This window comes from Carettochelys insculpta, chromosome 9 (assembly GCF_033958435.1).
Source record: "Carettochelys insculpta isolate YL-2023 chromosome 9, ASM3395843v1, whole genome shotgun sequence".
NCBI lineage: Eukaryota > Metazoa > Chordata > Testudines > Carettochelyidae > Carettochelys > Carettochelys insculpta.
In genome coordinates, this window is record NC_134145.1 from 62,292,009 (window position 1) to 62,317,695 (window position 25,687).

At 49.4% G+C, this 25,687-nt stretch overlaps 1 protein-coding gene across 4 annotated transcripts in view; it reads left to right on the top strand.

The window, feature by feature from the left end:
• PBX1 (PBX homeobox 1) overlaps positions 1-7,264 on the top strand; it is a 210,671-nt gene extending 203,407 nt beyond the window's left edge. For all 4 annotated transcript variants that reach the window (XM_075002206.1, XM_075002205.1, XM_075002208.1 and 1 more), the window contains one exon: positions 518-7,264. In XM_075002206.1, coding sequence (XP_074858307.1) covers positions 518-610 — 93 coding nt within the window. In that variant the 3' untranslated portion in view covers positions 611-7,264. The remainder of the gene's footprint in view (positions 1-517) is intronic.
• Positions 7,265-25,687: the final 18,423 nt, after the last annotated feature.

Genomic DNA, 25,687 nt, shown 5'->3' on the forward strand with positions numbered 1-25,687 from the left:
TTCTTGAGCCTTGGGCAGCTGAGCTGAAGCCGTCAGCCACGCGGTCCAAGCAGCGTGGTGTTCCTGGGCATCTGCAGAAGCATTAGCTGACCTCCTTCCTCCTTGCCGTCCCTGCAGGACAGGCTTTAACCGCTTTCTCAGCTGGCCAGGTGAGCCCAGTGCTGGCCAGAGTGGGCTAGCGTGAGCACTGCGGTGTGACTTGGGCATTCCCGGCTCCCTGTCCACAGCCCAAGGGGAGATTTTGGTGGGGGGGGCTGTGAGAGTCTGGCCTGGGGAAGCATGACCCTTTTTTCTGTTGTGCCTTTGTCTTGGGATACCTGGTTCTGTGAGGCGCGGGGGAGAAGCATGTTAGCCGCGGGCAGTGGAGCGGGGTTTTCTGACATGGACCCTTGGCTCTTAGCACATGCGAAGATGCAGATTCTAAGTAACTGGTTGGAGCCAGGTGGGGCTAGGGCAACGCGGGGCTTGGCCGTCCTGTCGGTACAAATCAACTGACTGAGTCCTTTGTTTCCCGCAGGCTAATGGAGGTTGGCAAGATGCTACTACCCCCTCCTCAGTGACCTCCCCCACAGAAGGCCCTGGCAGCGTCCACTCTGATACCTCCAACTGATCTCCCCGCAAAGCGCATCCCTGGCTGACCCCAGCCCCAGGCGGGGGCGGGAGGGGAGGGGGCTCTCCTGTTACTGACGGAGTCAGACTGGAGGTGGAACCAATCGGCGAAACACAAGAAGAGTCGCCTTCTCTTCTCTTCGGCGGGATGCTTTTTTCAGCCAATCTGGACACGTCTTTATACTCTTTATTTTCCCCTCTTTCTTTTCTGGGCAGAACCTCCTCTCCCCGCGCCACCACCCTCTCCCCCATCTTCTCCCCGAAGGATATTTTCAACAGTTGGAAGAATTTAAAGAGGAAAATGAAAACAACAACAACAACAAAAGCATCTGTCCGTTTCCAGGCTGGCATTCCGAGGAGCCAAAAACATACCTCACTCCTTTGCTAAAAGGCCACCCACCTCCTTCAGCTTCTCTTGCGCTCACACTACCTCTTAGCAGGAATAGTCCACGTCAGCGCTCTCCTCTGCTGCTGCTTCATTGCTCTGCTGGGTCTGGAGACGGCATGCAGAACGCTCTCCCGTTCTGACGTTATCACAAAAGCTTAGGTCATGGCTCTGAGGCCTTTCCAGTGCCGGGGAGGAGAAATGTGTTCCTGGTGCCACCCGGCACGTAGGAAAACTCCTCTGCTGACGATGCTCTCCTCGCTTTCGAAAGGTACTGGGACATTGTGCATGCAAACAAACAGACAGCAAACTCCAAGCCTTCCCTCTGCCACGGGGCTTTCCCTCAGACCCCAAACACCAGCTCTGCAGCAAATAAACCTGGCACTTGCCAGGGTGCTAGGGAACCAAAAATAGCCAATGACCTTTGCATCACAGTACTGCTAGGAAAGAAACAGCAGAGAGCAATGAGTGAGAACCAGTGGGACTCTGTAGTGCTAACACTTAGCATGTATATCATTTTGCCTGGTCAGAGCGCTGCAGAAACACGACTGAGCGATCCAAGCGCTGGCGTCTGCACTGTATTAGCCCCAAGGGCGCTTCCCTAGGTTTGACAAGCAAGCCGAGCCTGGCTTGTGTCACGTGTGTGCCAACCTGCTGTAGGCCCTGGCTCCCCCCTTCTGCCATTACAATGGAAAAGGGGCCAGTTGGGCCTTTGAAAGTGATCTTGATAGCATCCTGTGAACTAGCAGGCAGGAGTGTTCCTCAGAGCCACACAGGTGAGCAGTGAAGCGGGAGGGGAAAGAACAGAGGTCCAAAGACGGGCGCGCACAGAGTCAGTACGTACATTGAACGGACTGGAGATGTTGAGCTATCACTCAACCAGGTCTGGTTTTGTCAGGAGGGAAACTCTCCATACGTTCAAGTATTTTCTAGCTGGGGGTGCTTTTCCCCTGCGTGTCTTTCAGTCCCAAACCTTTCTGCGAATCTGAGACATGATAGGAGAACTACCGAAATAAACCATGTGGCCTGCCACCCAGCCGGTCCGCCTCCAGACACTTCTAGCATTGCGGTGGTGCTCCCGCTCTTTTTTGTTGTCCTGGGCTGGATCAGCTGTAGGGAGGTGGAGGTCCTGATCGGCCAAGAAGGAGGTGGGGTTTATTTCTGATGGACAACTCCATGGCGCACTAACAAAGCAAAATGAGATGAGGTGTGGATACATCCAACTGTAACTTTTGCAGCAGAGTTAAAATAGATTGATCTTTGTCTTCAGCAGTAGACCTCCCTGGTGTGAGGGTTGCATAGGGAAGATGAATGGGTGAACACACAGCAGGGGGTGGCTCTAGTGGCAAGGTCTCTTGGGCAGGAGGGCAGACTGCCCTCCAAGTGCAGTTTATGTGATGGAAGAATTGTTGCTTTTAATTGGAGGGAGGGCAGGAAAATAGGCCCCATCTGCTCTTTTATGAGCAACAGACCCAAACCTGAAAACATGCACTTGCAGTACCTCCACTGATTTCAATAGGTCTGCTCGGGAGCATGGAGAGAGTTTCTCAAAGTCTTAAGACGATATTTTGGGTTAGTGATGTGTACAGCTGCCCAAGTGCTAAATTGCTGAGCCATGTGATCATGGGTATTTATCCATACACCTTTGAGCATATCACCTGTACTCCACCCATTGACCTCAACTGGGTTTTTATTTCCTGTCTCCATTTGCAATGTTAGTGTAGTGTTGAGCTGCTTCAAGGAGCCACCATTTAAAGTCAAAGCTCTGCCAGGAAAATAGCAATCCTTCCATCAAAAAATATGTAAGTCAGTCCTGCAGGAGAGGCAGGTTTTATGGCCTGGAGTTACTGAAACCCTACAGAAGCTAGAATTGGGAGCACGATTCAGTTGAAATGAGGAGGTCCCTGGTGGCGCACACAGTGCTTGCCAATAGTCATGGAGGGTTCCAAGGTATTGGCTTTGGAATTTGTGGTTACTTTTTAATAGGCGAGATGGTTGGGCTGGATTTGGTAGGTTTCTAAAACATACACGCTTAGATTTTTCTTGCCACCCCAAGAATCTTGTATAGGTGGATCCTGAGATTTTTTTTTTTTTAGAAACCTGGACCAACAAAAATGACCAAAACTTTCTCTCTCCCCCTACTCTTTTCTGGTCAGATGTGGTGCTGAGACACCCATGGTAGAGGTGGAGGGGTACACAAAATAGTCCCCATGAAGGTCTAACATGACCTCTCCCCTTCACCCATAATGGTAAGCAGTTTACGTCTACAAGTAGACTTGGCATACTAGTTTGTTGTGATTATTCATGGGTGTAATTACTCACTGGGGGAGTAAATCGGTCACTCCACAGTTGTCTATAAGCTTTTTATATCGCACTCCACCATCACATATTCCCTTCTGCCTCCTCATGAGGTGATACACACACACACAAACACTGAATGGTCCCCCTGGGTAGCCAGCTGTCCTCCCAATATGGCAATATGGCATCTTGGCTACCACACAGGCTGTGGCCTTGGTGAATCCAAGAACTGAAGCCCATCCTTAACTTGACATGTATGAACGGTCCTGTTGAAGTCCGTGATTTCAGCTGACTGATGGGTGTGCTTACGGGCTTACAGCTCAGCATGTGCTTAAGAGCTTTGTCGGAGGTGGGGTTGTGGTCCAAGTCCTGGGACCGGCTTTGGGCAGGTGATCCCCCGCTCTCCTGACTGTTCGCATGACATAGTATCAAATAGAGAGATCTCCACGTAGGCGTGAGGGACAACTGCGGTGGTACCGCTTGAAAAGGAATAGCTTGAGAGGCAGATTTAAAGGCTTTGTCAACGTAAAACATGGTGGTCGGTTCCAGAATTGAACTGGGTGACATTTACCTCCAGAGAAGCAGGGATGTTCTTGGAAGTGTTTAGCTGGAGCTGCATTTATCCGCCTTGTAGTTATGGGCCTCTCTCTCTCATTCACTGCGGCATGACATTGACTCCTTTATGGTATTGAACGCTAGTCACGTTTTTCAGTGTCCTTGTTCGCTCCTTTCACATTTTGTTGTTGTTGTTGTTGTTGCTGACTGGTCAGTTGCCTTTTTCTCACAAACTTTGAATTTTTGTTTCTTTTTTTTTTTTTCCTGCCCAGAAAATCCTGACTTCGATACCAAAAAAAAAAAACAAAACAAAAAAAGAAAAAAACAAAAAAAAAACTGCAGAAAATTAAAAAAAATAAAAAAATAAAAATGAAAAAAAAATCCTTGACGATTCTTTCAGCTTTATTAACATTTTCCATTGTTTCTTGCGATTTGTGTCTTGTTCTTTGTAGCATTGATGATAATGAACATTTGATAATGAATGTTCTTGTATATTCAGATAAAGGAGAAAAAAACCAAAAAAGCAGTCTGAATTTAATAGTGTTTATAATAAAATAAAATTAAAAATGACCCTCATAGCACGCAAAAGTGAACGGGGAAGAATTTCCACTCCAGTTCTTTCTGTGGCAAAAAAAAACGCTTCATTCCTGTATAGTTTATAACACCAAACTACCTACATTCATCTTCTCATTTGTTTTGGTTTTTTTCCATGTTATTTTTTTAAATTTTATTTTGTTTTTATTTTTCTCGCATTTGTGAATTAGTTCAAGAATGCTAGAAAACTGTAGAGTTGTGCACACTCATTTCCTCTTACACAATGTTTAAAAAAGTGACAGTAATTCATTTTGTAAAACTTTAAAAATGGTTGGAATAGTGAGCATAATAGGTACATTCTAACACTTTTTATGTTTATTAACGTTGAGACCCAGTAATTGCTTTTTTTGTTTTGCGTTCTTTTTCTTCCCCCATCGGGGGAAATTATGTTGATGATGATGGTTTTTGTTTTAAATTGTCCAAGACTATGGCCTTGTAATCTTCCCTTCCTCCACTTTCAGTGTATATTCAAGGTGATGTGAAAAGCTTAATTGGCAAAAATCCTTTTGTTTGTTTGGGGGTTTTTCCCACCTCGCTTTTCTTGTGCAGTCGGATCTGCTCTGAAAGGCCTTCCCCCTCCCTCCCAAAAAAATCATAAACGTTGCTGTTCTTGGGGCTCAGTTGCTCAGTTTCAGTGGAAGTTAGGAGCCTAAGGCTTTTTCTACGCTAGACAGATAAGTCGACTGCACATACACAGATGGCGGTTGTGTAGCTAGAACTGACTTATTTGCAATCGACTTACTGGCTGTCTTCAGAGGGGGAGTCCAGGGTCGACTGCCAACGCCACATGGTTTGATTTTGCCTATCTCTACCAGGTGTGCGAAATCGAACTCCAGAAGATCAACCCTAACCGGTTCGATCTTCCATGTAGTCGAGACAGACCCTAAATCCACAACGGAGCTGGTCTTATGTGCCGAGGACACTGATCCTAAGTGCCGAGTGCTTTGGCAAAGGGAGATGAACGCTTCCATGGCTTAGCAGTGGCCCCAAATTCAGCAAACCCCACCTACTTAGCAAAGCACTTTGACATGCTCTGAAGTCCAATTATGGGTAACAGAGCACATGGTGAAAATTAAGCACTTGCTAAATGTAAGAGTGTTGCAAAGCAGTTCCAGGTTGTTCAGAAGCCAGATCCCATTGCATCTCCCCATTAGGCTTCGTTGAAAAGCCCAGACTTAGAATGCTTTGCTGAATAGGGACCGACATCATGCTTAAGTGCTTTCCTGAGCTGGCCCCGCCCCCGTGAAATGCAGGACTTAGTCTCTGAGCTCAAGCCTTTCAAGTTGGCTCAGCTGGCCTTTGCGTTCTGTATATAATTTGGAGCACTATCACATGATAGGGTTTTGTTTTCCTCTTCAGGATTGATCCTGGCAAAAAACAACATTGGCCTAATACCATCCTCATTGCTTCTCTTAAGGCTTAATCCAAACCCAATTAAAGCCAATGAAAGACTCTGGTGAGCTTTGGCTTAGACCTAAAAGTACTGGCTTCAAAACACTGGCATTTACAAAAATATCACTCCCAAACTTTGGCTGCTACCAGAGAATACATCAATATTTTGAATAAATGGCTCCTCCAATTCTGATTGCCTAGTTAGAATTGGTGTGTGTTTTTCGTCCTTAAAACTTTCCCCATTTCTTTGTTGCATGAGCTAACCTCAATTAGGGTCTTATCCGAAGCCAGCTGGCATCAATGAAAATATTTTTTCACATAAATTGGGATTAGACAGTGGAACTCATGGCCACAAGATGTCCTCAAGGCCAAGAACGTTGCAGAATTCAAAGATGACTTGAAGACTTATATGGATAACAAGGATCGCCAGAGTTACAATGCTAAAAATGTACTGGAAGGGAGAGCAAAACCTCATGTTTCAGGAATTATGGAGGTTAGATTGCCCCATAGCTGCTTACTGCTAAGTTTCCTGTATCATCTTCTGAAGTATCCCTTTCTGGCCAGGGTTGGGGACAGGACACTGGACAATACAGACCATGGATCTGAACCAGTATGACTGTCCCAGGGGAAAAAAAATCCAGTGTACCTCCAGGAGGCTTTGGATTAGGTGCTAAGGTAGCGCACACTTCCATCAGTCCATGGACTGGACAGGAAGTTTGGAGAGGAGCAAGGGCTGAGTCTGTGGCGTCGGATCTTGTGAAATGTGCTTTGACTTACACAAAGCAAGGCTACGGCTTTTACTGGGCCACTTCCCATGCCAAAAGTTAAGCGTGTGTGTTGGCAGAACCAGAGAGCTGTATTTGAAAGGCAGATGTAGTTAGCATGATAAAGGAAAATAAAAACTCCAGTATCTCTTGAAAATAATGAAGTGAAAGGTCCAAGTTCAAGGAGAGGTATAGAAAACCATTGATATAACCTTTTTTTCCCCTTTTAAAGAGGTCCAAAACAAATCTCTTTTCACATCACTAGCTGGTTTTGTTTTTTATCTCGAACCTTTCAGAGAGAAATTTTGCTTTCACTCCCACGAGGGTAATATAATTATTAAAATATAAAGCAGACATTACCGGATTTTTATATTTTTTCCTCATTACAACCCCTTTGTTATAACACATGTTCCAGTTGTTCTGAATTGCTTTTTCTTTGTTTTTATTTTCTTTTTTTTCTAATGGATTATAAAACCTGAAAGACTCTGCTGTGACTTGGTTTTGAATCTTTAAGCTTTTCTGCTTCTGTAAAGTCAAAGGCCTATGTCTTTTTGACCCAAACTGAAACTTTTATGTTCTATAATGTTACTAACAAGGTGTAGGTTTCCAGTCTCCTGATTTGTACTGGTAATGCATATTCCAAATAAATAGTTTCTTTTGTTGCAAACCTTGGCGTATTTTTTCAAAGCAAAACCACAAAATGCTGAGTGTGTACGGCCTTTTAAATTCAAAGGCAAAATATAAGCATGACACGAAAGTGAAGGGTGGGGGGGAGGAGTTGAAAAGGCGATTAAACCAATTCACATTCACTCCACATCCGTCTGTGCTAATGGTGACCTGCAACACTGTCATACCAGGTCTCGGAGCACTTTACAAAGGAGGTCAGTGCCATTAGTCCCATTTTACAGCTGGGGAAAACTGAAGCACACAAGGCTGTGTCATGACTTACCCAAGGTCACCCAGCAGCTCTGTAGCAGAGTTGGGAATACTCTATCCACCAGGCAAGTCTCGCTCCTTGCTTAACAGCTGATCACATGTAGACTGTGCCTTTGTTCAGTTTGGCTAGCGACTAGCCGGTAGCTCTGCCTCGGGGGAGGACATCAGCCTGGTGAGTCTGTCCTGTGCATGCCTATACGCAGCCGGTTCAGTCCTGGGCCGCTTTGCAGCTCTGTCAGTGCATATTGCAACCGATCTACTTGTTGCCCCCCTGCCAGCTCCTAGCAAGGTGGCTGAGCTGCTTTCCACGCTATATTCATGCTTCCTCTGTGTCGCAGCCCTGTTGTTAAAAAAAAAAAAAAAAAAAAAAAACTCGTGGGAAAGCTGCTGTGTGAGCAGAACTGGTCTGGCCCAGCTACAGGGAATCCTGGGCGGCTAGGAGCATGAAGGTGAAAGGAGGACAGGCAGGAAGGTGACGCCTTTCCAAGCGCAATGTCTAGCTGCGCTCTCTGCCATGACGTCACCCCATGGCAACAGAACAACGGTGGGTTGCAGAGATTCTGTCGTCGAAGCTAGCAAGGGACTGGACTTATTAGCACATTTGCTTTATCGTCTCCCACCTGGCCAGTGCTGGACACCTGCTGTGCAGTCACCTGTGTCTTTACAGGCTGGTTGCATCCTTGGGAAACTACTGAGGTGCTGCCACCCTTTGGAAAAACTGCGTGGTGGTTGGCCTGTTTCACGTAGCTCAATAGCATCATCTTATTTACGCACGGTACAGGGTGATGATGATTCAAGCTTCTGGTGCCTGGCTTGGAGTGGCTCCTGATGGGTCCCTCCCCCAGGAAGGCCAGTCTCAGTGGTTTGCCCCCAGTGCACTCCCTAGGGAGTGTGGCTCGTGTTTTACAACCAAACGCCTGTGAGTGCAACTTTGGGAAGTGACATCCGTCCCAGCGAGCTGCAAAAACACGCTGGGCGAAGAGGTGGCGTGAAGGCAGAGCCTGGAACAGGGAAAGCAGCCAGGCAACTTCACCGAGACCTGACCTTTGCAGCATGTCTGCACTGCACCGGTGGGATGATGGCAATTCATTCAGACGTACCCAGGCTAGCTCTGGTTGAGGTACCGCCAGCCGTGACCCTGCTGGGGGCGCCAGGGTATGGACACGAGGAGACCAACCTAGCTGGCGTAAAACAAGCTGAGGCATGTTATATGTGCAGCAATCCCATCTGTTGCCTATGCTGGGCACCGTCCCTCCTGAGGGAACAACCTCCTGATAGACTGAGCCATGGTCCCCCAAGCCTGGTTTATTTTTAGTTGCGGAAGGAGCATAGAAGGGCCTTGTTCTTCTGCCTTTGCACCAGGCCCTGGCAGAGCCTGAGTGCCTGGCGCTGTTATGCCAGGATCCTGAGCAAGGGGGCACCCTTGAGCAAGGGCAAAATCTATTGGCTGCATGGACAGCTCTGCCAGCCTCCCTCTGCCCCCAGCTGTGTCATACCAGGTGACAAGGGAGCAGGAGAGCACATCTGCCCCCTCAGGCAGGGCTGGCCCCCGAAGCGGGTGCAGGCATTTCATTAGTTTTGTAAAGAGGCCTTCTGAAAGGCCGAACAGCCCTCAGTTGGCTCCCTTCCATTGGTGGCTGCAGGGGTGCTGTAGTCATGGTGGTCCCAGCATATGAAATAGGGCCAAGGTGGGTCAGGGAATAGCTTTTAGGGGCCCACCATTTGCTAGTGAACCAGAAGTTAGAGGACCTGAAGAGGTGCTCAAAGTTGCTTGAAGGCTAGCGTCCCCCACCAAGAGCAGTTGGTCCAATGAACATTATTACCTCACCCATCTTGCGTCTTCTGTCAAACTAAAATTAGCATGCGTGTTTGTGTGGGCTGGGGTCGACCCTTGCACCATGAAAACAACTTTGAAATTAAAAGGTCCCTGGAAAAAAATAGTGTTCAGGTGGTTTCCCCTTGCCACTGAGTGACGCTACAACCTTGGAGTGGATGGAGTACTTCCCGACGTGCCATGGGGCCAGGGCAGCCTGAGCAGCCAGAGAGGCCAGCTGCCCCCGTGCACAAGCCCAGCTGAAGCCCTAGGTGCATACGCAGGGTGACGAGCCGTTCCTGTGACGCAGCTGTGGCTACACTCCTGGTTTTAGTGCCAGAGCACATACGCTGACGGCAGTGGGAAGTTCCCCTCCAGCAGAGCCAGGCATAACTTCTAGGCATGTTCCCTCTCTTCTTCCACATTCATGGGTGGAATAAATTTTGTTATGCACAACAAGGCATGTATGGATGTGCACCACCAGTAGAACCACACGCTGCCCGCTGTAGGTACTCTGCTAATCCATCGTGTGGCACCTGGGTCTCTCCAGGGCGCTCGGCTTACAGGGAACACTGCTGCTGAGTCGGGGTAGTGTTTGTACCTGTGGTTGTTCACTCAGGTTGTGTGCTGGTGACGGGAATTGGTGGCTAAAGGCCTTCAGCCCTCATTCTCTACCTGCCCGAGCCTCTGAGTTGGTGCAAATGGCTGGGGCCTCCGTAGCTGTGACCAGCTTCAAGAAAATTGGTGTGATATCAACCCTAGAGCTTGCCCAGAAGCCATAGAGGCCCAGAAGGAAGCTCTTGCCCAAGCAGTTCTGGCTCCTCCTACCTTTGGAAGAAGTGGCATCTCCAAAGAGTTTGGCCCAAATCAGGTGCACACCTAGAGCGTCAACGGTTCCTTAATGGGGCATCCTGGTTAGCGCCGAAAGGGGGTTAACAGGTGTACGGCCCCTGCGCTCTCCACGGCACAGAGTGGGTGATGCCCCCAGAGCACGGCCACGGCTTACACCGGAGCGGCACTGACATCAGCTTGCCCACGGCATTCTTTAGATGACACAGCTGCGTTGCCCTGTGCACCCAGCTCCTGTCGGGCTGGCCCCTCTGTCATTGCACATCCCGATGCACAAAGGGCCTGGGCTGTGCACATGGCAGGGCCTGCTACAACGCTAGCGCAGGTCCTCCAACCCGCCAGGCTGCATGTTGCTGTTGCTGTGTGACTGTGGCTCTCCCAGCAGCCAGACTCCTCGTCCCCCAGCCAAGCACAGACGCCTGCTTAGCCGGTCACCAGCTGCCTCGCGCCCAGCACTCGCCGCTCCCCAGGCCTAATGAGAAGCGTTTGACATTTGCTGCTCGTGCAAGAGCATTGTGCTGTTGGCAAAGGCACTTTCAGCCCTTCTGTTCACCGAGGCCGTCAGCCACCGCTCAGGGGCTCAGCGTCCACCCAAACCCCAGCGCTGGTGGGTTGCTTCTGCAAGCGCTTGCAGGGCCCTCAGCGTAGTGCTGTGAAAGCACATTACCAGGGGCCACCAGTGCCAACCTAGTGGAGCTCACCAAGGGGATAAACTGTCTGCTGGTGGCCCATGGGTTGAGGCCACACCTACATAAGAAGGGTTACGAGCCACCCTTCTTGAAACACAACAGTTATGGGGGAGTTAGAGACCATTTCCCCAGGGATGGATGGCAGGGGGCAGGCCAGTAACAGCCGTAACCCAAGGAACTGCAGACCCAGTAGGCACCGGGCTCGCCTGCACGTGGGCTTTCAGCATGCACGCAATCACGAGGTGGCCATGTGCCCATTACACGTGAGGCAAGGGCCCGAAGCACAAGGTCAGGGTGCAAAGCTGTAACTACCCTGCCGACCCTAGAAGTCAATTGTGACATTAGCATAGCTCCAAAGTACCCGGAGGTGGACAGGGGCAGCTGGAAGGAAGAGGCAGAGATCTGGCTTCAAGCCTGGATCACCACCGAAGCTAACAAGAACAAGCAACCAGCAGCTCAGCAAGAGTATTAATGAATAGAGTTTGGAGAACCTGGTCCATGGTGGGGTGGTGGTTAGGAAGCAGTTGTGCCCTTGAGTTAACAGAGGAGGAAGCTAAGGCACAGTGAATTTCACTCATCGCCCTGTTACCGTGGCAGGTGGGGGGGGGGGCATCTCATCAGTTGGTTGTACCTGGCATATCTCAGCTCTTCATTTGCTTGGATCAGAGGCAATGTGTCCTCTCTTTTTTTTCCATTCATGGGCAGAATAAATTTTATTGTGTGCACTGAGGCGCGTGTGTGTGTGCACCACCAATAGAAACACACACTGCTGGCAGTGAGTACTCTGCAAAGCAGCTGGGCAGCACCTGACTGTCTACTGGGCAACCACAACAGAACAAAGGAGTGAGGTGTTCATAAACTCAGAGCAACCTTCTGCAGCAGCTGGGCTTGGAATGCGTCTTCCATGAGTTAGCATCCACTCCTGGGTGGCCATGAGATGCTTGTCACATGGGTGCGTTGGCTTTTGCAGGGAAGGTTTGCTCTTTTGCTGCCTTCCATAGACCTACCTGCTCAGCCTGGTGCCACCTTGAAGGCCTGCCATGTCGGCAGTTGCTAACAAGCTAAGCTCCCCCAGGCAGAGTTACAAGCTGCAGGTCCTTGACACCAGCACCTCTGGTGGCCAAGGGATGAAGGTCAGGGCTGGAAGCTGCGGGTGGGCTTTGTTGGTGTACCTTTAAATGTGTTTTCATCAGCTCATTAAACTGCAATCTGCTGCAGGTTGCCAGCAGCAGGGCTTGGCCCTGGAACGTATTCTTTTCCTCCATGTAACAATACATCAGTTCCATGGTGCCGCTGAAAAACAATGTGGGGTGTGGGGGGAAATGAATAAATAACTCCCCCTTAGGTGGCTTCCCTGCCTGCTGTTTGGGGCCTACTTTGCTACTGATTGGGTCCTGAACAATGCAGGTATGAACCCCCCACGCATCCCGAGCCATAGCACTAGACGAGCACTTGAACAGCTACGTGCTTCAGAAAAACATTAGTCTGATTACTGGAGCCGTCAGATTAAGCCGATGGTTAACCTGCCGGACTCTCCTATCTTCCTGTGCTGCTCCTGCTCTGCAGCTCCTGCTGCTTTCCTAGCCATGTTTTGTTATGCTTGTGGTAAACCCTTCCCAAGGGATCTGGGGGGTGGGGAAAAGCCTGGAGCTTGGTAGGAAGTGGACGCAGGGATGTTTCCAAATATTTGGGTGGATTTTATTTTTTTAGAAGAAAATTGTCAAACAAAAAGCTTCACGAGACGTTCAAAAGCACTGAGCGCTTCCACCCCAAAAGAGACTTCAAAGAATTTTTCCAGCCAGCCCAAATGTTCAGGCAATCCAGAAGTTCAGTGGTAAGGCTCAGCAGTTCATAAAATAGACACCAAAGATGTTCATACTCTGCTGTAAATGTGCACCCAACAACCTTAACTCTGCCCATATTACACCACCATAAGCACAGTCAGAAATGCCGAAAGAAATTTACCTGTTATAAGCACAGGTGGCTTTCCTCAGTGCCCACAAAAAAGTAGTGTGTGGCCTGCTCCATTGAGCCCTACGCGTAACTGTACAGATACCTGCTTGCTTTGTAGATATAAATTTGTTAAGGACACACTTTAATGATTGCTGTGTAACTATCAGGTAGGAAACTACCTCTCACTGCTGAAAGAAGTTCTGTATAGTGCCAAATAAATGAATTATTAGCCTATGAGCTAAAGCAGCCACATATAGAACTGCCATGCTTGACATTATGGTTAATAAGGTCTAAGGCCAGAAGAAACCATGGTAAGCATGTAGTTTGCTTGCAGAGTGTGGGCGATATAATTTCGCCTGCTGGCACCTGCATCAAGCCCATCACGTCCATTTGATTCGCTGTGCCTCTTTTCAAAAAATATCCAAGTTGGCTTTAAAGATTCCAAATGATGAAGAATTTATTACACCCTTCAGTCGTTTGTTCCAACGGTTAATTACCCTCACCGCTAGCAATGGGCAACAGCTTGACTATGGCTGCCCTTCTCAAGCTGTGTTACATGAAAAGAGAATGGTGTTGTGCGGACACAAAACATCAGCTTGCCACCAGAAACCAGTATGGCTGGAAGCCGTTTGTGAGGGCCATACTTGATGACTCGTGTGAGCAATGCGCTTGTCTCGAGAAATGCTGGTGGGCAGAGTTAAGGTTATTTGCATGAGTTTACCATGTTTTTTAGAAGGCAAAACAAACAATTTAGCTTTGAATTTGTTGTCCTGCTAAACCTGTGTAGCAGGCAAAAGCTCCAGGGGCTCAAAAAGGTTGAAGTGACAGATACTCTCAATCTTAACTGCAGATTAACAAAGATTTTTTTTCCTGGAGTAATCGCCTCTTAGAAGGTTTTACTAATGCTCTAAAGTTAGGAAACTGAGAAATCCTGTTAAGTGGGTGCATGTATCTCATTCAAAACAAATCCTCATAATTTCTAAATTGCAGATTTTCTAGTTAAAGGCACAGAAGTTTTGCTCTGTTTGGAGACCACTGTCACTTAATAATATAGAAGAAATTAAAATTGTTTGTGCTTCAAGGACTTCTGGCTCCATTCCCTCAACTTGCCTAATGTAGATTTATTTTCATGAATGTAGCAAACCCACGGCCTAAAGCTTGAAATCCCATTACTTTAATGGTTATTTAAAATTGATTCTCTGCTCCTTAATACAAAATTTACTTTACAAGTAGATTTGAAGGCCTGAATGCTAGTTCAAGGAATGCAAGAGGCTTTTAAACCACAAACCTGAAAAATGTCAAAAATGAGTTTTGTTTGGAATTAAACTCCCCTTAATTGTCCTTGCCTAGCTAGGACTTCTTGTTTTTCAGGAGTGCCAGAAACCAGCTGAAAGAAGGACAGTAATTTATCTGCTAATGATTAGAGTGATTCCAGGACAAAAAGCTGCATTGCATTGGAATTGCCAGACTGGATCAGACCCAAAGTCCAGCATCTCAGTCCTGAGCAGTGGCCAACACCAGTTGTTCCAAGGGAAGTAACCCTGTTAAGGGATAACCTAGCCCAGGGTTTCCCAAACTTTATATAGTTGGGACCTGGTTTTTTTTTTAGTGCCTTTTTTGCAGCCCAAAAATATAAATGCATATGGAAAATGAATAATTTTCCACTGTTTATTAGTTATTCACAATACTAATAGTACATAGCCATATGTTGCATAGTTTCTAAGGACCGGTATTTTTTTTTTCCCCAAGGAGTGGTACTGGGCCATGGCCCACACTTCGGGACATGCTGATTAAGACCATTAGAGGTTGGTCCTAAAATTGAGGGCTAATGTCCCGCCTGAAACTCATTGTTTAAAGTACTTGCTTTTGTAACTCCAGATGTTCTTTTTAATCCTTTCAAACTACCAATCCTTTTTGGTATCCTGTTAAGTTCTTGGCCTCAGTGACATCTTGTGTTAATGAGGTCCACAGGCTCATTAAACCTCTTGCATCGAAGTTGTCAGGTCCTTCATATTCATGTGTCATTAACACTAATGTCCAAAATCTTGGAAATGGTTACGCTTCTCATGCTGCCCTTTTCCATTACCTCCTTACACACAGCCACCCTCTGCACACCTAGCCATTCCTTCCCCCTTGTAGGCAACAAATGGAGACTACGGGGCGGGGGGGACATGAGGGTGTGTGGGGTTGTCAGCTAGCTGGATAACTGGGTACTGCACTGAGAGGTGAACATGAACTAGAAGCATCTCCAGTCCTGCCAAGCAAGCAGCAGAATTGGGCATGCAAATGAACTGCAGAGGTAGCTGGCTGATTGGTTGACCCTGATTCCTCATTGGTCAGGGAAACTCAGGGCGTGTGTCATGGCCTAAAAACCAACTGGGGAAAGCTACCTTAGCAGTAGCTGGGCGCTGTGGGGGCTCACCATCTCTGCATGAGTCAGCAATGCAGGGCTCTAGAAAAAAAAAAAAAAAAAGGGCAAATGCAATTTTTGGCCTGCATGAACAGTGGCCTAGCAGGCAAGTCATGGGAGGTGACAGTACCACTCTACTCCGCCTCAGCTGGAAAATGCATCAGTTCTGGTCACCAATGTGTGGACAGGAGGTAGAGACGGGACAGAATCTAGAGGAAAGTAACAGCTAATCCAAGGAAAGGCCTGCAAGACACAGGGGCAAAGGCTGAAGGAACTTGGGGTGGTCAGTCTGGCAAAGAGGCGAAGGTGGAGGGGGCGGGGGGCACATGACAGCAGGTTTCACGTACTTGGAAGGCTGCCCTCAAGGAGGTGGCAAAAAGATGTTCTCTCTTGCCAGCAAGGGCAGGCCAAGAAGTAGTAGGCTCCAACTACAGCACAGTGCAGCTACGGCTACACGTGCACGCTACATCGAAATAGGCTATTTCGATGAATAACGTCTACACGTCCTCCAGGGCTGGCAATGTCGACGTTCAACATCGACCTTGGGCAGCACCACGTCGAAATAGGCGCTGCGAGGGAACGTCTACACGCCACAGTAGCACACATCGAAATAAGGGTGCCAGGCACAGCTGCAGACAGGGTCACAGGGCGGACTCAACAGCAAGCCGCTCCCTTAAAGGGCCCCTCCCAGACACAGTTGCACTAAACAGCACAAGATCCACAGAGCCGACAACTGGTTGCAGACCCTGTGCATGCAGCATGGATCCCCAGCTGCAGCAGCAGCAGCCAGAAGCCCTGGGCTAAGGGCTGCTGCACACGGTGACCATAGAGCCCCGCAGGGGCTGGAGAGAGAGCGTCTCTCAACCCCTCAGCTGATGGCCACCAGGGCGGACCCCGCTATTTCGATGTTGCGGGACGCGGATCGTCTACACGTGCCCTACTTCGACGTTCAACTTCGATGTAGGGCGCTATTCCCATCCCCTCATGGGGTTAGCAGCTTTGACGTCTCGCCACCTAACGTCGATTTCAACTTCGAAATAGCGCCCGACGCGTGTAGCCGTGACGGGCGCTATTTTGAAGTTGGCGCTGCTACTTCGAAGTAGCGTGCACGTGTAGACGCGGCCTGGGTGTAGGTTAAATCTCAGGGAGCCCTTGCTAACTGGGAGAGTAGCTGGGCAATGGAACAGAGGCCAGGGGGACGTGAGCGCGCCATCGCTGGAGGTTTCCAAAAGGAGGCTGGTGGGCCACCTCTCTTGGCTGGTTTAGACACCACAAAACCTACACCATGGGCTGTTCTGGTCTTAGTCGATAAGCGGCCCTGATTCTAAACCACAAGCTGCCATTCTGGGAGAAACAAGGAGCTGAGAGAACTTAAGAGAGAAATGGGGGTTCCTTGGCTTCCCACCTGCCTGCCCTGGAGACAAGCATCTTGCATTTTTAGAAGTCCCCTTCAGTGGCTTCAGTAGAGGAGGGAAAATAAACAGCCAAGCAAATGACCCCCAATAACCCAGATCTGGTGCCCGGGATAAAAACTCAGCCTTGCGTTGAGTCAGTGCCTGGAACTCATCCCCTCTGGATTTCTTGTCAATGATTATTCAATCTCGAGCCTGACCTTTCTATTCTAAATAACACAGCAATATCAGGCTGGCACAGCCTGCAGCACCGGCAGGAAATTAACTGTAGCAGCAGCTCACAGGAGACCTGAGAAATCCCCACAGCAACAAAGCACTGCCTAGCTTTTCTACTTCACCCCTGGAAGTAGCTCCCTCCCACCCACTCCTCCTAATACCAGTCAAATATCATCCAGCTCCCAGCTGTTTAATTCTAATAAATACTCATCTATTCTCCAAACAGACAAATGTTAGGTCTCAGGTGGGCCTTGCACATCGCGTGAGGAGGAGGGAAAGCTGCTGGCAGCTCGCGCTGGCTTTCTGTTCCTGGAAAGAGGGTGACTTGTTACAGCAGCCGGCAGCTCCCAGTCATTGAGGGAAGGCAAATGCTGCATCTGGGTGGCCGTTTGTGTCATTTTTAAAGCTGTGTTGGAGCACAGCAGCCGGCCACAGCTGAGGCAGCGGTAGCAAGGCCAGTCAGATGGATGCGCTGAGCTTCTCACTTGAAGCAGGTTTAGGTCCCTGGCTTTCACCTTTTAACGATGGCGTTGCAGGCCCAGGCTGGTCCCAGCGGGAAGGCCCAGAGAAATGCATTTGCGGCATTCTTTGCTGACTGCTCTCAGGCAGCCATTGTTCTAGGCTGGCCCCCAAATTGTTCCAGCTTCGTCCCCAGACACCCAGCCCGCTCCCAACATCACATGCATTTGCGCAAGCTCTGCACCACGGCTGCAGGTTGTGTGCAGAGGACAAATTGAGCAGAAGCAGGTTGTTGTGTCATGTTTGGGGCAGGGGGGCGGGGTGGCCACATCTGCCATTGGGTCTGATAGAGTCTGGTGCACACATCCGATCTCCAGGCTGTCCTCTGGCTCCACCTTCCAGTCCAGGTCCGGCTTAAGCGTTTGCATGGCCCAAGGTGACCCACTGACGGTGGCCTGGCCAATTGCAGCATGGGGCCCAACATATTTCAGGTTTTCGTGGTTTGCCTTTAGAAGGGCAAAAATTTCTCCAGAAAACAGAGCTGAACATTATTTTTTTTTTGCTCCATTTTTATTGAAATTATGACGTGCTGGGGAGGGGGAGGAAACTTTTCCAACTTGCAGCAACACCTACGTTCCAGTCCCATCAAGCAGCAGAATAGCCTCCAGCTTAAGGCATGTTTTTGACAGCATAACAAATCCCCTATTGTTTGGGCTGCCTTAAACTCTTGCGTGTGACTTTTATTTCATTGCCACCTGGTTTTTTTTCCCCTTCCCTTTTGGTTGCCCACTGTCCCATAGTCTTTTTTTGGCATCCTTCACACGGTTGCGATCTGCTTTGTAAGGTTTATCCCACTCCCTTAAACTGATCCACCTGTACGGTAATTCAGCTAATGGATGTTTTGCTTCAGCTTCCACTAGTTAAGGGTAAGCATCGCGAGCTTGGGAAGGGCACCAGTACAAAGAAGGTCATAAATATGTTGGTGCGCTAGGGTGGGTGTGAGATTTTGGTTCACCATATTTGCTGGCTATGATGTAATACACAATGTGTTACACTTGTATGGGGGGGTGTTCCATAAGCAGCAGCTACATTTAAGAACTGATCGTAATGCGAGAAGGAACAGAGTTTACTCACTGGCTTTAAAGAACTGCTCCACAAATAGCAATAAGCATATTCCTACGATCTTAATATCTACATAGTTAACCAGAATTTGTAAGCCCTTTTGTCATGGCACCATCTGGTACCTCCAAATAACATAACAAACCAAGTCAGAATTCGAACTCTTATTTCTGAATGGGGGGAAAAAAAACTTTAAGCAGGATTTGAAGTCTGGTCACCTGAGCTAAAAATCTTCTTTTCGTTGTGCTCACCCATTGCAGATTATTCAGGGTGTACAGCCTGGGGGGTCATTTTATTTTAGCCCCACTGACTGGCCTTGTGTTTAATAACTGTATGTCGCTTTGCGTAACACCACCTCTCAATAGTCACACAGCACATTTGGCCCGGCCTTAGGATTGTTAGGCAGTCGGCTGGCATCTGTCCTCGCCTGTCATCTAGATGACTGGGTGATTTTTGTGTAGCGCACACCGATTCCTTCACGCATTTTGACCTTTCAAACCCACTACATTTTATAAGCACTGACTGGGCTACTTGCATCCCCAATTACCAAAGTGCAGGTTGTAACAGCTTCCTTTCTCGGCCATTGGCAGGGCCCCACAAAGGTTGTCAAAGCTGGGGTGGTACCTTGTCAGAAAAACCAGCTAGCCCGCTCCGTAGCCCAGCTTGCTTGGAACCCTGACACTTTTAGAGCCAGGTACGTGTCTCGCCACGTCCCCCTGAATGACTTGGTGTCAAACGCGGACCTGGAGCTGATCCACATCAAACTGTCATGGCTGAACTCAAATGACAACGCTTGTCTAGGAATTAGCTGACAAGACTTGCTTTCCACGGTCTCACACTGCTGGCTGGAGCGACAGCGTTGCCTGCACAGCTGGGTTGGCGCGTGTGGTTTCCAGACATGTTACCGTTTGCTGCTAATGCAAATGTGTTGTTTTGCTTGACTGATAGCCTTGTACGGCACAGCAACGACCAGAAACCAGGCGTGTCCTGCCGGGCGAGCGAGCTTGGGCAGGGTTGACGCAGCGGCGTGAATGCTTTGCTTTCCTCAGCCTCATCGCTGCTGTTATCTCGTCGTCACAGAGCAGCGACACCAGCGGCCACTGCGGGCTCTTGGGCAAGTGGCAGTGGGGGCCGGCTATGCTTCCCGGAAGGCCATGGCCAAGAGCGGAAGGCGTGGGGCCAAGTCAGCCCTCAGTGTCGCCTGAACCACAGCACTGCCCCCTCCCCCCGACTCCCTCACAACTGTACACAGCTGGCGCAGCCACCACCGCTGCCAAAGTAGCCGCCACAGCTCCCGGGCCTTTGAAACTCCAGGTCTGGGAGCAGCTGCCCTCTTCCTCCCCTCCACCCCCGTCCGCAGGCCTGTTGTGGGGGGAATCGCTCTGGGACAAGCGTTCCTACCGGGCACCTCTTCCTCCCCTCCACCCCCGTCCGCAGGCCTGTTGTGGGGGGAATCGCTCTGGGACAAGCGTTCCTACCGGGGTGCGAAGTGGGTCCCTGGGAGCTCCTTGTTGAAGTTCTAAGGCCTCACAGGAGGGTTAGGATCAGCTCGTCTGGCCACCTGCCTAACGCAGGCCAGTGCATTGGAACCACTGACGTCTGCATTGAGCCGCATAACTTTGGGCCTAGATTTTCCAACGCCACCAGTAATTTGGAACACGTCTGGCCTTGGTCCCCCAGCCCAGCCCAACAGGTTCCCAAGTTCAGAGGCAAAAGGGCCCAGCACCCACAAACACCCATCAGTTTTGACGGCCTGGACCATGAATAACTATGATTGCCTCTGGCTTGGATTCCCCATCATCTCCTTCCACAGCTTCAAACAGGTACCGAGAAGGGAGGGAATGGTAGTGGCTAACCAAGCAAAAGTTCACGGGCTCTAACTACCTTTCGTTCCAGCCTAGAACCCAGCTAGCTCAGGTAGGGTTCCCTGTAAGCCATGTGCTTGTGTGATTCAAATGCCACCCAGCTGATTCGCAGAGTGCCCGTGGCTAGGATTCTGTTTTTACTGGTGGGGGCACATTCAGGGCACATAAAAAGCTATTCTGCACCCAGATGGAAAAGAGCTACACGTGGCTAGGAAAAGCTGAGGGGCGGAGGGACATTGCTGAGCTGCGGTCATGACTGTGTCTCTCGGCTGCTGCTTGGTCACCTGACTTCAAAGAGCTGGGTACAGAGGACTTCACTGCCCCTGAGCCAGCAACTACTCCTCCGAGAGAAGAACAGACGAGCCCAGTGCTTGAGGGGTCTCTGAATTTCAAAGGAGGTTGGGAGGGCGGGAGACCTTATTCCCTTGAGAGTCACAACCTTTACTGAGGTGGGCCAAAGCTGTACTCTTCACCCAGCCTCTTCCCCCTCAGCTCAGATGGGCCCTGGATGTAACATACAGCGTGTCAAGACATCTGCTGCAATTTTCTGTGTTAAACATGAGGTACTGTACCACTCCGGTCAGTGTTCATTGTGCTGCAGGTTTGTGTATTGGCAATGTATAATTACAAAAATCACCAAGGGTGAAGCTAGAGGGTTTGACAGCTTGGATGAGGACTGTTGGGATTCTGTTGTGGGATTGCAGGAGAAACATATTGCCTACTCAACATTCTGGCTGTGAAATACCTGACACTCCTCCAGGTGTCATTAGGGTCAAGAGTCAACAATTCACGAACGGCAAAAGGGATGTGTCAATGCTTCGCTTACAGTAGTTGTTTCAGGCTGACAGCAAACTCAGAGAAGTGCACTGTATTGCTTTACATCTTTTTCATACCACCACCTTTCCTCCCCCCTACAAAGGCTAGAAACATAACAAAAGCTATCAAGAGCCGAGATGCTGGAGCACAGTTGCACGCCGATTGTGCCGTTCTGCGTCAGCTCCCGTGCCCTCAGAATCCCAACCCACATGAGATCACAATTATTGTGCAACTATTTCTCTGCAGCTGACACAGCCAGACAGGAAGGAACATGGAGCAGCCCAGTTATGCAGCTTCCTTGCTAAAGCAGCAAAGATTTACCTGACAGGCTGCCTCACCAAATGAAACAACGGGTTGCCTTCGGGGCAGGCAGGCAAGAGTATCTGCCCTCTGCGGTGCGTGATACTGTCTGATCTCCACCTGCTGCTCTAACCTGGTTATGGGAGACATCGGCATTTGTCAGTTTCACCTACTTGTAAGTGTCATCAGTTTCCAGAGCATTGGGTATAAGAGTGACATAATTTCTCACACATCGTATGTGCGGTGCAGCCTCCGCTGGTGCATGGTTCCTACCAACCGGCGCCAAGTGGTTCTGATGGCATAAGAACCACCCCAAAGCTAATCCAATGCTCAGGCTTTTTTTTCTTTTTTTTTTTTTTTCAGTTTGAGAAGATGGGATAACTTTCTGACAGCAGTTGTGGAGTACCAACCTATGGAAACAGAGAGCTTAAATTCATGGGAATCCAGGCAGCTTTCTTAACCAGAGATGTTTCAAATAGACTGAGTCAAAAAAGTTATGTATTTTTAGTGACAAATCTTGAACAAAATAAATGGCCTTGGCTGCTGCTTTCCAGTTCTCTGGCTTAATGAAAAGTGCTTCTTTTCTTCTTTTCTCTTTTTTTCTTTTTTTGCTTTTCTTTTTTTTTTTCCCCAACCCTTATTTCTTTCTTACCCTTTTTTTATTAAAAAAAAAAAGCCCACAAAAGGGAAAAGAATGAGGAAACATTGAACCACCGGCGTACGTACGTATGTACGTACGTACACACACACACACACACACACACACACACACACAGAGTTTTGTGATTAAAAGAAATAAAATGGGGCATTTTTTGACCAGAATGAAACAGTTCTGTGAAAAATGTGCATGTTGCTTGCAGAGTTCTTTGCCACTGAAAACATGTGTTGATGAAGAAAACTCCAAACAGCGCTAGGCTTAGCTTGAGACCCAGGGCGGACCTGACCGAGTGTGAAACTCCAAGATGAAACCGGCCCTGCAGGTGCCAGAAGGAAATGTGCAACCAGCACCTGTCCTCCCAAGAACCACACTCAGAAACCATGTGGAATAACACATACATGCACCCAATGGCTCCATGACCGAAGTGCCCTGCATTCCATCCCAGGCAGTCGCTGGCTACAGGCTCTGTAGTTGAAATGCAAAACTCACCTGGCGTGCAAGATCCCAAGAAGAGGAAAGTGTCTAGAGGCCACCAGATTCTGCAGTGAGCTTATCCACATCTCTGCAAAGTCCTAGGTGCTTTTGAACCAAAAGGACCCTCTAGAGTATTTGCTGTTGCTCAGCATCTATTTAAGTCGTCTTCTTCAGAAATAAGTACACAATGAAATATATCGAGACAGGACAGGCAGATATGTGCCAGAAAAAAAAAAACAAAACAGGATTCCAAACATTCTCCAGCTCTCTAACCAGAACCCGGCTGTCTCAGGTCTTGCCAAGTTGGGTTCATGTTCAAACTACAAGTAAAACAGCCAGAATGACACAGGAAAGGGTGTTCCAGGGGTGGTAGCTCTTCCAGACCAAGCGAAAGCAGGAAGCAGTGGACGTTTGCAAGTGAATGATGAGCTCTTAAGCTCAGTTTTGCAGACAAGGTTTAGATACGGTGACGACCTGACCAGCCAAGAGGCCTTCTTGCAACAACACCTTTACTGAACTTTTGAACAATACCACAGCTCCTGTAGATGGTCGTCTTTATGTATGTACATCAGTATTACCAGACACACAGCAAGAAGCTGCTCTTTTTAAACTTACAATTCTTGTAACAAGTAATTTAACCGATTAGTCACAACTCTTTATCAGCATTGCGCAGACCTTTTTGCGATTTACCAGTGAAGATGCTACGACTGTGCATTACTAGGGCCCTACTAAATTCACGGCCGAGCAAAACCCCCAGTAGGCTGTGCAATCTGGTGTCCTCCTGTGGCTTTTGTGTTCTTTTATGCTTTCACAGGGGAGACCAGTGTTTCTCAAGCTGGAGGGCCCTGACCCAAAAGGGAATTGCAGAGGGTCACAAGGTTCACTATTACCACCTTCAGAGCTGGGCACCTGGGGAGCAGTAGCTGTAATGTTGACCAGCTGCTCAGCTCTAAAGACAGCACCCTGCCAGCAGCGATGTTGGTATCATACCCATGTTGCCCTTATTTCTGTACTGCTGCTTGCAGCGAGGGATGGCCAAAGAGTAGTGGCGGCTACGAATGCAACCTTGGGTGGGCATTTAATTGCCCTTCTCCAGTGCCTTAAACCAAATAACCCCCAATTCCCATCGACAGTCGGCTCGAGACCCGGAATTCAGTCACTCAGGACGTTCAGCCTTCTCACATTCAAGTCCTAAAAACGATCTAAAGGAATATATTTAATCAAACGACTTCATAAACTCTCACACTGAAGAAACAAATAATCTAATTTTTAACCACATAACTATTTTCTACACTCTCCAATATTTTCCTGGCTGTTGGGATAAACATAACCAAAGGGAAACAAAAATAGGACACCAGCCACAGTGTGCAGAAACTGAGCAACCCCCCCAAAGTGTTGGTTTAGTTCACTTAAATCTCAGCTAGTGTCTCTGATTGCCAAATCTGTGCACTTTGCAGCGTCTGAAACCTCTGCCCTCCACCTCTTTGCAGGACCTCCCAGCGGAAATCCACGCAGATTTCCTCCCATGTGGCTCACGGTAGCTGGCCAGTGACCAGATCTCAGTGAGTGACGGGTAAGTCACAGGGAGGCAGGTTGAAAGAAACCCTGTTACAAGGAAATACAAAACCTGAGCCTGACACACGAGATGTGTGGGGCTCCCTGGCTGTGCCTGTCATGCAAGTTCAGCTCCCTGGCTGCCCCATGCCAGAGGGCACTGGAGCAGGGCTGCCGCCCCACAGGGAGAGCGCCCCAGTTGCAGGGGTGCCCTGTGGAGTGGGGGGGGGGAGGGTTGGTGTTCACCAGGTGATTCATGCTGCAGGAACTGGGAACCGGGCTGTAAATCTGTCGGTGAGGCTCCCGACGTCTCTCCATGCTGCAGGAACTGGGAACCGGGCTGCAGCCCTGCCTTGTGGGGACCAGGGGCTCCCTGGCTGGAGGGGCAGCTGTCTGGGGCACCAGGTCCCAATAAGGGCTTAAAAAGGACTGGGGGACCCACACAACAGACCCTGCCTCACTAACCCATGGCATGGCACCTGCGACCGCCAGTACACATGGAAAGTGAGGGCAAACTCCACCTGCTCTCCGGCCAGCAGCTGCAGCTGTGTTGCCCTGGGGAGAGGCAGCCCAGCCGGGCCAGAGGGTGAATATGTGCCAATTAGCCCCTTTGTTAAAAGACGTCAGGACAACTTCCCGGTGCCTGAAACAAGGGACTGTCCTGGCCAAACTGGGACAGGTGGCCGCCCTCGCTAGGCACAGCAAAGCACTTACAGGGCACCCAGAGGCCCCCCTTGGTCCAGGTTTGCAGCTGATTTTTTAATGCGGTTGTTCATTAGTTAATGCTGGTTGACTGGTTCATGTGCTCTCATGGTGCACGCCCAGCCTGGTCACGCCAGCTTCTCCCCGCCCCCATGGGTGAGCGCTCTGGGCCCAGTCACGTGATAATGTCCCCACTGGAACACGCCAACGCCACAAAGGCATTGCAAAGCTGGCTGCTGGGCACGGCAGTCCTGATGGCTTGTGCACGGTGGCACCAGTCTTGCGCGGTCTTGGGAGGCGGGAACCACCTGTACTCGTGGTCCCAGGCTACAGTGGGTAACAAAGCAAACTTTGTGTGCGGCTTGACAGGAGGGTGTTTTTTTGCCGTGTTTGCCTGGGCACATGAGCTTTCACGCCACAGCGAAACACTACTTGGGCACAACCCTACAACAACAAACCAGCACCTGCAACCCCCCCGCCCCCATCAGACAGGTGCATAATTGTACCAAACACCTCCAGGGAGCCCATTCCAGTTTACTATTAGCCCGTAGCTAATAATTACATTCAGCTGAAGCGGGTAAGCATATTAGCCCGTTCTACAGCCCCTTTACTGAGGTAAACTGAGGCAGGGGTCAGCAGCCGGCGGAGCCAATTTAGAGTGGCGCACAGGGGAGCTGCGGCCCCACTCCTCCTCCCCGATGCATCATGGAATGGGGGCGGGAGCACAGGGGCGGAACTAGAGCCCCCCCACCACAGTGCAGGGCCAGGGCTGGAGACCCGCCATGGAGTCCCCACCACATTGTGGTGCATGGGTGGAGCCAGGGCCCCTGGAAGAGTGTGGGACCGGGCCTGGAGCGCATTTCCC